This window comes from Micromys minutus (assembly GCF_963924665.1).
Source record: "Micromys minutus genome assembly, chromosome: 18".
In the NCBI taxonomy this organism is placed as follows: domain Eukaryota; kingdom Metazoa; phylum Chordata; class Mammalia; order Rodentia; family Muridae; genus Micromys; species Micromys minutus.
The window spans coordinates 24,613,171-24,626,208 of NC_137953.1; the positions used below are offsets into that span (position 1 = coordinate 24,613,171).

Genomic DNA, 13,038 nt, shown 5'->3' on the forward strand with positions numbered 1-13,038 from the left:
GGATTATGAGCGCTCAGCAGCACATCCAACTGTTTTATGTGGGTTCTGGGAATCAAACCCCGGTTGTCATGCACAGGAGGGTGGAAAGAAATGTTATCGCTTTTTCTTCACTAGGCTCAAGTGCCAGCCATGCTGTGTGTAGCTAGTCACCTCAGCACACACATTCGGGCACCTCTGCTCCAGCTGACTCACCTTAAACCCCAGACCCAGGAGTGGCAAACACCTTCCAGCTATTACTAAGCAACCCTATCTTCACAGTATCTCGGCATGTTCTGCTCCCCAGCCCTGCCCACGCCTGCAAATAGCCCTTTCAATGAGCTTATCTAGTAAGTTTCCTGCCAGTATCTCACCCCTCCCCCACCCCACCCAGATGCCAAGCCTCGAACAATGCTCTGCAATAATTGCAATGCTGTCCTGACAAGGGGACTTCAACAGCACAGTACATTCTCATAAGATCCTCTGGACCTTCTAATAAAACACCGTAAAGCCAGATGATGTGATTCAACATTTTATATCAGAAAAAAAAAAGTCAGTTTTCCAGCAGTAATTCCACTGAACGAGTGCACAGCATTTGCATGAACTATCTCAGGGCAACATCAGTACAAAACAGTTTAAATTTGTAAAAATGCCATTTCAAAAGGACACCTGATTACTTCAGGGTGAGTGCCAACACCATTGGGAACAGAGGACATAAGGCAGAAATATGGCTACCACATGGTGTAGGAATGGGCTAGCCTGAATAACAGTATTGCTTTTCTACAGCGGGAGACCCCAAACTGCCCTCCAAGACACAAATGGGTAGGAAAAAATGTCACCTTCATTTGTTGGGATAACACATCGACTTTACTCAAAGTAAAATTTTCTGTTGGCTGACCACTGAGACCCAGCCCTACATGTATCTACCCAAAGGAAGACAGGGGGAGAGGGAGAGGGAGAGAGAGAGAGACAGAGACAGAGACAGAGACAGAGACAGAGACATAGAGAGAAACAGAGAGAGAGAAAAAAAACAGAGAGAGAGGAGCCCTACAGGATAGTGTACCGAAGATAAAGAAGAACCAAACAGATAATTCTACATAGCAAATGCAGGTCAAATCCTCTACTCCTGGGCTAAGACAGTTTCCTTTTGGTCTGTGTTTTTCCTGTCCAGTCCTATCCAAGAGACTCCTGTTAACCTTTAAGTGACATACACTACCAATTGGAGGGCTGCCTGTGTGAACAGGAAAGCATGAAATGGAGATCTATAGGGAAGGTGACAGGGTGGCACAGGGCCTGGTATCACCAGAGCTTGCACAGAACACTGAGAAGAACAATGGAGATGCTGTCAAGGAATCTTGCTGGAACTTGTGTGCCCTTTATCTTTCTGCCCATAGTGAACGGTTTTTTTAAGACACCAGCAAGATTTAAAAACAAATGGTTTCTTTAGGTAGACACCTGGGTACTTCTGTTCCTTCCATGACAGCTTCATCTTCTATGAAATAATTTTCCTTTAGGAACACAACCTCCCACAAGACTCACAAATACAATTGGTGCTGCAGGCTTTCCTATGCCAATGTGCTCTGTACAGATTCTCTTTACTGTCACTGGAAATCCACCCAAATTCCCACCGTGGACATCAGCCTACCCCACTGTATGCACCAGGTACTACATGGCCCACTTACTACTGGCTACTCTCAATCAAACCTTCCTAGAAATCCTCACACCTTGACAGCATGCTCTGCCATGACAGGTCACTCGGTGTCATGAACTCCTTGGCACAAACTGGTCCGTGTCAGGCTTACAGTTCGTCGTGTTTGGCTTCCTGATCCTTGAGTTTGAATTCCTCAGCCGTGACCTTCCCATCTCCGTTCCGGTCCTGGTTGGTGAACATATTCTTCACGATCATTTCAGCATTGAAACCGGGAGCCAGCTTCCCTTTGCCCGTCGCCACTTGGGCATGAATGTACTCTGAGAACTGGAGAGGGGACGGGACAAACGTGAGAACAGAGGCGCTGAGCGTGCAGAACCAAGCCTGAAATACCACAGCATGAAAAGTGAGAGGACTGAGAAGGAAGAGTCCGCACTCTCAAACCAAGTTCTTCTTGAGAACACCATCACCCGGGTTCCTGAGATGCAGATGAAAATTTCTCAGACTACAGACTGGAGGGATGGATTACCAGCTAAGAGCACTTAGTTCCCAGGACTCATGTTGGGTTCTTCATAACCACGTGTGCCCCCAGCCAAGGGGATCCGATGCTCTCCTCTGGATTCCTCGGGTACCCGTCATGTGCATGCATGGACTCCCACACATATACGCATACTTTTAAAACTAAGATGTGATTTAAATGTTTTTTTAAATCCCTTGACCTGAGGACTTCAAGAGTCCTTGAGATTGAGGTATCTAAGATGCTTCAGCCACCAGAACAGCTTTAGCTTCCACCTGAGGCTAACCCTTCCAAAAATAGTGATTCATTGATTCACTCACAATCACAGCCTAACAGCATCCACCATGTGCCAAGCTGCATTCTAAAGTCATGGGATACAGCATAAACAAAACTGCTCTTGTGATATTGACATTCTACGTGAATATAATTAAACTTTATACAATAGAATGTTCCACCAAGAGACAAGGAGGGGAGAAAAAACAAATTAAAGTTAACTAGGGAGGGGAGTCGAAACAATAAATGTGGTGGTCAGAGTAGAGCCTCTGAGATCAGGGTGACTTTGTGCAAAGACTTGAAGGAAGTCGGGGGATGGATCAGAGAACTAAGAAACAGTTGGTTCGGAGGGTGGAAGCTGCCTCGTGGGTTCTCAGAGCAGACAGCACAGGCAGAGAGGAGCTGGTGAGGAGGTGGCACCAGGCACGTGGAGAGAGCCCTGACAGCCACAGGAGGCTCTGGAGATGGCCTCTGCAGGTTGTGAGAAGCAAGGAGCTATGACTGGCTCATGGAGACGCCCAGGGTGGGACGGCCTTTGGGTGGGGCTAGGACAGGGATCGAGGTTCAATCGATGAAGAGAAATAAAGCAGGTGATTAGAACACAAGGTGTGGGAAGCCTGGTGCAGGTGTGTATGCAAGCAAAGCATCCATGCACATGAGAACGGAGAGAGAGCTGGTCACACTGGAAAGCTGGAGTCACAGCTACTTAGAAGGAAGATCGTTTCAACTCAAATATTCAGGGCTAGCCTGGGCCAGAGAAGAAGAACCTATCTCACAAAAGCAAAGTATAGTCAAGCACAATGGTGCCTACCTGTATTTCCAGCAGGGAGGCTGAGGCAAGAAGACCATGAGTTCAAGACCAGACTCGGCTACAGAGCAAAACCTCATCTCAAAACAAAAGAACAAATAAAAACAAGAATGCATTTTAAAAACACACAACATCAGGAGCAGAAGAGTTAAGTAGGACAAGTCTCCTGAGGTTTTGCTAAAAAAGGAGCATAGAAATGGAAACACATATTAAGATGACATGAAATCGTTGTCCTGGGCATCATGATGTGTTCCTATCACCGAACATGTGGGGGATGTGGGGCTGAAACAAGAGGATCACAAGTTCAAGGGCAGCCTTGTCAACACACTGGACTAGGTCTCAAACACCAAGGGGGAATAGAGAAAAACAAACCAAAACCATGTGTGATACTCAAAGGAATGTTCCAGGTCTAGGGAAAGCTGATGGTATGGGAAGACAGGGGTGAGACTGGAGACATGCTTGAGTAAGCAGAAGGGAGTGACTCTGAGCTCTAAGACCACACACGGTGACAGCACAAAAGGCAGCTACTGCTCAGCTAGCTGTGGCCCCTGCTCAAACACTGGGAAGCTGGGGCCTTGGGTAATTACTCTCTGCAGGTTCCTCTACAAACTACCAGTGCTGTTCACACGGCTGTTGTGAAGGTGGAGCTGGAAAACTTGGAAAAGCAGCAAGCACCCAGTGCCTGGAAACTGAGTCCAGATCTGTGTATTCCAGATTCCCCCTACACCTCTCGGGAGCTCTGTTATTTTCACCCAGATCTGTGTATTCCAGATACCCCCTACACCTCTCAGGAGCTCTGTTATTTTCACGGGGTATGTGTAAAACACATGTGCTAGTTACCACCATTACAAGAGATCTGCATGGCCAGCCTTGTCCTTGGCACAGTGAATGGACCCCTGCCCCCAGAAGGCCCCTGGGCAATGAAAGGACCCTCCTACAAAGGCCATTTACCTCCGCCAGGAGGACTTCCCCATTGCCGTCCTTGTCAATTTCTTCAAAGAGGTTGGGAGACACTTCACCATTCCATATGAACATGTACCCCTCCGGAAGGCCAGACACAAGCTCCAGCAGTTCAATGTCAAACACTAGGACGGCACTGCCAGGGACCTCTCCATCTATGGGACAGGGAAGAAGGAACACAGTGTTAATCGCAGGCCGGGGGTTGGGACTGTCCACTGGCACTGTCCTCCCCAGCCTTCAGCCGCCATACCCAAGGAAGCTACAAGTTCCCAGCTGGAGTAGTACTAATGCCCGGGTGAAGTCATGAAGAATTATTATATATTAGTATATAATTAGTTCAAATTATTGATATGTCTTTCCAGCGTTTTCATGTCTCTGCTCCTTAAAAGGGAATAAATACGTTTTTCTCCTTTTAATGGAAAAAATAAACTAGATCCCTCAATATTCCACTCATCCGCAAGGATGAATGTTGTTTCATGAAACCTGGGTCTTGATTTACATGTACCTTAGATGTAGAGGCTGCGGAGAGGACCTGAGTTTACCTCCCATTGCCCGTGCCAGGCATGGGCAGGCAAAATGGCTTGACCACAAAAGGTCTTTCCCACTAAACTTGAGGGACTGAGGAAGATCTCCAGGAGGACCCACGTGGTAGAAGAAAACTTAATCCAAAATGTGGCCTCTGACTTGCATACATACACCACAGCATGTAGCATGTGCACACAGTCCCCACACACACACACACACACACACACATACACACACACACACACACACACACACACATACACACACACACATAAGCGAACAAATAAATGCAAGTTAAATAATACATGTAAGCCAGGCATTGTAGTATGCCCTCCTAATCCCAGCATTGGAAAAGAGGCAGAGACAGGCAGATCCCTGGGTGGGGCTAACCAGCCGGTCTAGCTTGAGTAAGCCAACATGAGGCCCTGCTTCAAACAGTAAGGTGGGTGTCTCCTAAGGAAAGACACTCAGAAGTGCCTCTGCCCTGGAAAAATGCCCAGATTTGCACTCACAAATACACATGGCCCACACAAGCATGCACACATACATAAATGAATCAGGTCTACGTTTATGTGGAATTCAAAAGGAAAGACAAAATGCAATTGCTAGGCCCCCGAATGTTGGCCCATGCCTATAATCCTGGAACTTGGAAGGTTGAGGCAAGAAGATTGAAAGTTTGAGGCTAGCCTAGGCTACATAGTAAAATGTTGCTCCAGAAAAACAAAAGTAACAAGAACAGGAAAAAGGTATTCTTTACTGGGTTTTGTTTTGGTAAAAGAATAAAACATTCAAAAGCCACCGGTAGAGACAATAGTTGTAGAACCATTTTTGAGGTGTGGGGGATCAAGCCAGGGCCTCACACATGTTCAGCAAGCACCCTATCACTGAGATGTTGCTCAGCCCCAATTATAAAACTTTAGGGTAAATTTAATGGCAGAACTTTAACGAGAATAATCGATGCCTGGAAATTATCTCCAATTCAAGGTCATATGCAATGACTCAAAAGAAGCAGTATAAGTATACGAATATATACATTATGTGTTGTTAATTATAAATTATATTTTGAAATTTATTTTTTTATTTTTTAGTGTTAGAGATTAACCCAGGGCCTCAAACATGCCAAGCACATGCTTTTCCAATAAATTGTATTTTATATGTATTATATGATTTAATTATATGCCCTAAGAAAAGTCTTAAGGAATACATACATATTGTTTGAGACATTTTTTTCTGGGATAAATGAGAGGAGAGACAGTAAGTGATATATTTTTTAAAGTTTTTCCTTAAAAAAAAAAAATGAAATCACCCTAATATGCCAATCACTGTTACAAACTGGTGCCCTACGGCCAGCTCTGAGCAGTGTGAAAACACCACGAAGGAATATTCTGGAATCACGACACATTAAAGTAAAATGTCACCACTGCAGTGGTACAGAGGCTGACTTCCCCAGTACTCAAAAGCACCCTCTGCCTTACAGCATCTTCTTGGCTGACTTACAGGCTCCAGAGCAGCGCCCTACCTGGCCCAGGAAACAGTTCTAAAGAAGCAGGCAGTCGAACCCCGAACCACCCAAAACCCTCCCCTGGGGCCTGGCCAGACAAAGCTGCAGACCAGCGGTGTGTTTTCTTGGAGCTAGCTCTTACTCAAGAAGTCAGGGACAGTGTAATGGGTATTTGAACAAAATTTACATGTCTTCAACTAAAAAGGGCTCAAGTGAAAACAACAACAACAAAAGCAGAGCCCACAAACCCTTCTGTTCCACAGGCATACCAGGCTCTACTTCTGACCCTTGCCTTCAGAGGGTGGATTTCCCAGCACTCCCGACCCCCATCGCTCACCCACACCAGCTTCTCCGTAGCCCAGGTGGGGCGGGATGATCACTGTCCTCTTCTCTCCCACGCACATCTCTCTGAGGCCCATGTCCATCCCCAGCACGACTTGTCCAGATCCCAACACAATGTTATAAGTTTTGCCTAACGCCCACCTGGAAAAGAGGAAATGAGTAACTATCAGTAGAGGCAGAGGGTGTTCTATGAAAGATGCACAGCTCTGAAGAAATGGCTGACAGACACACACACGGCAGGATAGACTCTGCAAAACAACCAGCCTGCCTGCTTCAAAACTGGCAAAGACAAAAAAAAAAGAAGAAGAAGAAGAAGACAAAAGAATCATTCCACAATACAGGAGCATGCTGGTGTGGGCCCTACTGCCATAAGGAATCCTATGGAAGTTCTGGAAAATATAAAGTGTTAACACTGAGCTACATGGACATATTCCTGGTGACAACTGACTCTACCGTGTCTCCAAGGAGTAAATTCTTTCTATATAGACAGGTATTTTATGAGGGTATAGTATATATAATGTAGTTAGGAGCCTGAATTTTATTTTAGATATTACTGATTTATTTTGAAACACTATGTAGCCCAGGATGGTCTTGAAATAACTTTATAGTCCAGGATGACCTCATACTCCTGATCCTCCACCCTCAGACTCCAAAGTGCTAAGACAACGGGCAAGCACCAGGCTCAGGAGTTTAGATTAAAGGCCTGAGTTCGAGTCCTGGTTCTGGAAAAAGAGAGGTGGCCCAGCCACGAAGGGCACTTAAAGCATCCTGGTTCTGCTGCTTCATTTGACCTGGGAAACGTAACCTTGGTTTCATTGTCTAGAATGCAGAGATAATAATAGCCAATGATAAGTATGTTTGACACACAGGAAAGCAAAGAAAGAGTGGGAGGTGCTGATCCTGCTGAGAATTTCATTAAGCACAAAGTTCAAGGAGACAGAGGGAAAGAAGGTGGCCCCGTAGCCTCAGTCATGACTAAAAATCTACCACTTCCCAAAATGGCAAAATGACAGCTATTGTGTTCTTCACTCCCAAAGAAGAAAGATCCTGCCATCCCTGGTGCCCATCACGGGTGTTAACAAGAAGCAGATGTCTCCTTAGGGTTACAGTCCCCAGGGACCTCCCAGCCTCCGTAGGCCAGGAACTCCACTTCCCTCCCTCCTTCCCAACACCCTCTGATGTTCAAGACTCAGCAAGCCCAAGGTGACACAGAGACAACACCAGCACAGGATGTCCTCGGGAGAGGCCTGTGGAGGAGCCACCTCTGATCTACTGGCTGTCAAGCCTCTCAACAACCATGAGCCTCCACACTGCCTCTCCAGGCCCCGCCCAGCTGAAGTAGTTCAGGTCTCTGCCTGTGCCATAACAAACACTCAGTTGAAATACACAGACATTAATAAAATCCTTTAAGCAAACAACCCCACTGCTACTTTTCTCTGGGGGGGGGGGTATTTTTGTCTACTTATTTTGTGAGATTTTTTTCAAATACCATCCGCATGCCTTATGCTCTCCTAACCCTGACCCCGGGTTTCCTGCTTCCTGGCTCTTTATCCAGTGGCACTCGGAAATGTCCACATCTCGAAGCAGTCTTGTGCTGGCAAGTTTTATGTCAACCTGACACAAGCTACAGTCACTGGAGAAAAGGGAGCCTCAATTTAGAAAGTGTCTCAATACGATCCAGCTGCAGACAAGCCTGTAAGGCATTTTCCTATTTAGGGATAAGCCTAGCCCGTTGAGGGTCATACCATCTTGGACAGGTGGTCCTAGATTCTGTAAGAAAGCAGACTGAGCAAGCTATGGGGGACCAAGAAAGTAAGCAGCATCCCTTCACCATGGCTGTTGGAACCATGAACATCCTTGCACCCACAGATCTCCAGAAAAACCAGGAACATTAAGCATCCAGACTATTCTTTCAAAAGGAAGGATATAACCTGTTTTTCTAGAAAGCTGGGACCTGGAAGTGATTAATAGTCTGGTGAGCTGTGTTATTTGCTGGGCCAGGCCATATCAAACTCCTACAACCAAAACCAGAGGTGGCTAATTATCTAAATGGCCTTTACAGCCAGAGGCTCCCCAAAGCTGCCACAACCATAACCAGAGGTGGCGAACAGCCCAAATGACCTCTACATTATCTGTATGTCCAAGAGCAGACTACAGACTTCCCCAGGCCCTTATGCTAGTCCAGGGAGCATACCTCTAAAACCCATCTTGGAAGAAATGACAAGTTTCTGAATCAAGTTTCGATGTGATTACACTTCCTTGTGCATCAGGGATCATATGACACCAAGAAACTTTTCTCCAAATTATATTGTGTTCAAATTTGTTGTGAATAAACCACCTGATATTAGACTCCCTGATTCGGGCTGATGAAGTCAATCTGAACCAAGTTTTCATTGTCTTCTCTTCCTGGTTCACTTCCCTGCCTGAACAACGGCAGGGTCATTCTCAAATGACCTTCACATCATCTTCTGCCTCCAGGTTCCTGCCCTGTTTGAGTTCCCATCCTGACGTCCTTTGATGATGAACTGTGATGTGGAAGTGTAAGCCAAATAAACCCTTTCCTCCCCAACTTGCTTTGGTCATGGTGTCTCATCACAGACATCACAACAGAAACCCCAACTAAGAGAAGCAGCTAACCCTTGCCATTATAACAAGCATCCACACCAGTGAATTGGTTGTGTTGACTGTACCCATGTAGGGTTTGAGGTGGCAACCAGGAACACAATAGCCTGCCATCCATCCCCTAATCCCTTTATTTAGAATCTTACACACGAAGACCAGCAAGGATGTGTGGCCACTGCTCTTGCCTGTAGATTTACAGGTAACACAAATGACTCTAGAGGCACTTTTATCTTATATTTTTATTCTTAAAAAGAAGGTTCCCTGCATCCTGTGGCCCCTGCTCTATAAGAATACGGTGATTCCATCAAGGAAGTCTGATCTCTACCCCTCAGATGAATATCCTACACAGACAAGAAGGAATTTCTTTGTCTCCCGGCCCCACTTCCCCTTTTGCGGTCTGAGCAGCAAAGCAGAGACAGGAGCACTGACTGCTGGGCCATTTTCACATGTGTGATCTCTCTGCTTCTTCCCACTGCCTCTGAATACTTTCAAAGCCAGTGGCTGGGATTGCTCCAGAGCTCTGTGTATGAGGGCCACTGAGGTTAAGGAAATATTTGTCAACTCTAGAATGTGCTATTTTTCCCTCCACATTTTAACATCTCTGTGATTATGACTGATTGACAACACTTCTGTGTTTTCAGAGCTGCATAAAATAGTATTTCTGGGGCTGGAGAGATGGCTCAGTGGTTAAGAGGACCAACTGCTCTTCCAGAGGTCCAGTGTTCAATTCCCAGCAACCACATGGTGGCTCACAACCATCTGTAATGGGATCTGATGCCCTCTTCTGGTGTGTCTGAAAACAACAGTCTACTCACATAGATAAAATAATCTTAAAAGCAAAAACAAAAAAATACTATTTCTAATAAAAAGAGTTTTAGATTTGATGAAATAACACTGAATGTGCCACAGCTTGCAGGACCTCATATTCTAAAGACAGACTCTCAGAGTTAGAAGGTTAAGTGACAGCTAGAAGGGAGGCACCTCCACACACCTAACAAACAGCTCCCCAACTCTGGACTCAGAGATCTAAATCAGGCTCAGCATAAAAGTGGATGTTCTTATACAAAAATATAAAGTCTGGAAATTATTCCTTCCCAGAGAAGACTGATTCCATTTCCAGACATACTTGAGATTCGGAGTCACGGGGGACAAACTTGTCTTTACATTATTTTATGACTTTCAGGTTTATTTCTATCAACTAATATTTATAAACAATGATCCTTTAGTGCTACAGATACCCTGGGCAAACAAAAGAAAAATGACAAATAAGAAATCAGGTGTCCCTAAAGTATTCAAATTGTAACAGACACAAAAAATAACATAAGGTTGGGAGATTAAAAATATAGAAAGTGTTGGGAGACTGAAGAAGCAGGAGAAGTGTTCCTCCCAGAAATTCAGGGACTTTTTTAAAACAGGAAGGACTCAGAAGTGGGGGCAAAAGCAGAGAGGCCCAGCAGACTACAGCCTGCGCCACTGTGCAAGGTGGGACGCAGTGCTGAAACAGTCTGGGACAAAGAAAGTCTTGTGTAGCAGACTCCGACACAGGCTCTTACTTACGGTGCTCACTCTGCATTCACATTTGCCTCTAACTTTCTGTCTCCCTTTGCAGCTTCCTAAGCACTGGGATCATGAGTGTGTGTCCCTGCATCTGACTCCAAGGGTTTAGTGATTAAATATAGATCTGACTGAGAAAGAGAGTTTTGTCAGGTAAGGAACAGTCTAGAACAGGGAAGATCTGAGGCAGGAAACTCTACAATAATGCACTGAGCACTGAGAAGGCTTGAGCCATACAAAAAGGAGGGTTGGACCAAACAACTCCCACCCAGCATCGGATGAAGAGAGACAGTGGGAAGTACTACCAAAGGTCCCCTCCACATCTGGTTCCCAGCTACCCTTACGTGGAGTCCAGCAGAGTCCCGTCCAGAAGTGAGGCATTGTAGTGGTACTTGAGGTAATCCCCCTTCTTACTCAGCACCGTGCAGTCTGGAGGCTTGTAGTTCGAAGTGATGCTGATGGAATCCGAAGGGTTGTGGAAGTCAATCACGTGGATGTCAAACACCAGCACAGCCGAGCCAGGAATGCTCCCTAAAAGCAAGACCCAGGGAATCAATGAACAAGCCCAGCACAGCACAGCACAGTCCTCTCCCGAGGACCAGCGTCCTGGTAAGGAATACAGGGACCCAGGTCCTTCTCAAGCTCAGAGGATCCTGAATGTTAGTACACACAAGAATTACTTATAGCTTACAGGAGGTTGAGGGGCAGCAGGCCAGGTCTCTGCATTTTTACCTGAATGTAAACAAGACTAAGATCACTGTTAAAGTCTCAGAATGAGGGTCAGACATTTTAGTTTTAATTTTTGAAGCCAGAACTCAGGAGGCAGAGGCAGGTGGATCTCTGTAACTTCTAGGTCAGCCTGGTCTACAGAGTGACTTCAGTCCAGTTAGGGACACACAGTGACACACTGTCTCAAAAAACAAGAGAAGGAAAGACTGTGTTAATGGCATGTGATTAGCTTAACCTTTCTCAGACATAGATGCACAAGTAGGCAGATACTAAACTTGATTGATGTAAAGAAAATGGCCCCTTAATGGTGCGACCGGAAACAGGGCCTGCTACTGGAGAAAACAGAATAGCTTCCTTACCAGCACATTCCCAGGATCTGCCACCAGTGAACCAAGCACTCTGCTGATGACTAAGTCAACCTCTTTGACACAAACATCCTGGTGAGCTGAGAAACAGATTCACACCCACTCAGTAAGTGCCATATTAACGCCAGGCTTGCTTGTAAGCTTCTAGGAAGTTAATGTGGGTCAGTCTCCCAGGTGCTTGGTTAACTCTGAGACAAACATGTTAGTGTGGACATCCGTGAGGATGCAGGCTCTGCGTGGGTGATTATTGTTCATCCTGTTCTCCAATAGGTTCCCAGCACCTGAGCAGAATGAGATTACTCAATGCATCTTTGATGGGCCAGTACTTCAGGGGTAACCATGAAGTGAACCACGAAGTGCTACGTAACCCTCCCCAAAGTCACTGCCTGCTGATCCAGAGCACCTGGGTCTTACACTTCCAGGCGCCCTCCCCTACTGCAACGTGAGATTCAGGATGGAGCAGCCTCTTTAGATATTTCCCAAAGCACCACTGAATTCTGTGGCCAAGCTCAGTCTCATGCTTGGATAGACAGCCAAAAGGAAAAGAATACTTTAAACAAATGGTTTTCTCCACTGTATTCTTTTTTTAAGACAGGAAGGATTTTTCTTCAAGTCATAATGTAGTATGAATTCTCAGAAACTGTCCACTCTCTGTGTATGGTTGACCAGAACTAAAACCTGGCAGAGGACACAAAGCAAGGCCTATCTTACGTATTTATGCATTTATTTATTCATTCATTTATTCACTAAAATGTTCATCCATCCATCCATCCATCCATCCATTCATTCATTTATTTCATTACTAAAGATTGAAGCCAGGGCCTCATTTATGCTCTGTAAGCATTTTACCACTGAGTAAATCCCTCATCTATGTTTTCTTTTTTCCTTCCTCTTCTTCTTTTTTTCCTCTCTCCTTCTACATTGGTTTCTCTCTCTTTTTTGGGACATAGTCTCATGTAGCCCAGGTTGGCATCAAAGTCACTATTTAGTTAAGTTTAATGGTTTAAATACTTGGTCCCCAGTGGATCAAACTGTGTGGGATGGGTTAAGAGGTGTGGCCTTGTTGGAGGAGGTATGCCACAGGGGGCAGGCCTTGAGGTTTCCAAGTTCCCCGCCATTCCTTGTTAGCCCTCTGTGCCTCCTACTTACAGATCTGAGCTCTGAGCTGCCTGTGGCATCATGCCTCTGCACTGCAGTCATAGATAACAATCCTCGGAA

At 45.6% G+C, this 13,038-nt stretch overlaps 1 protein-coding gene across 1 annotated transcript in view; it reads right to left on the reverse strand.

The window, feature by feature from the left end:
• Positions 1-501: 501 nt before the first annotated feature.
• The window catches only part of FKBP9 (FKBP prolyl isomerase 9), a 41,012-nt gene continuing 28,475 nt past the window's right edge, over positions 502-13,038 (reverse strand). The window contains exons 7-10 of the mRNA XM_080932091.1: positions 11,071-11,257; positions 6,546-6,691; positions 4,174-4,337; positions 502-1,951 (exon numbers count right to left, since the gene is read on the reverse strand). Of these exons, the coding sequence (XP_080788217.1) occupies positions 1,775-1,951; positions 4,174-4,337; positions 6,546-6,691; positions 11,071-11,257 (674 nt within the window). The 3' untranslated portion in view covers positions 502-1,774. The remainder of the gene's footprint in view (positions 1,952-4,173; positions 4,338-6,545; positions 6,692-11,070; positions 11,258-13,038) is intronic.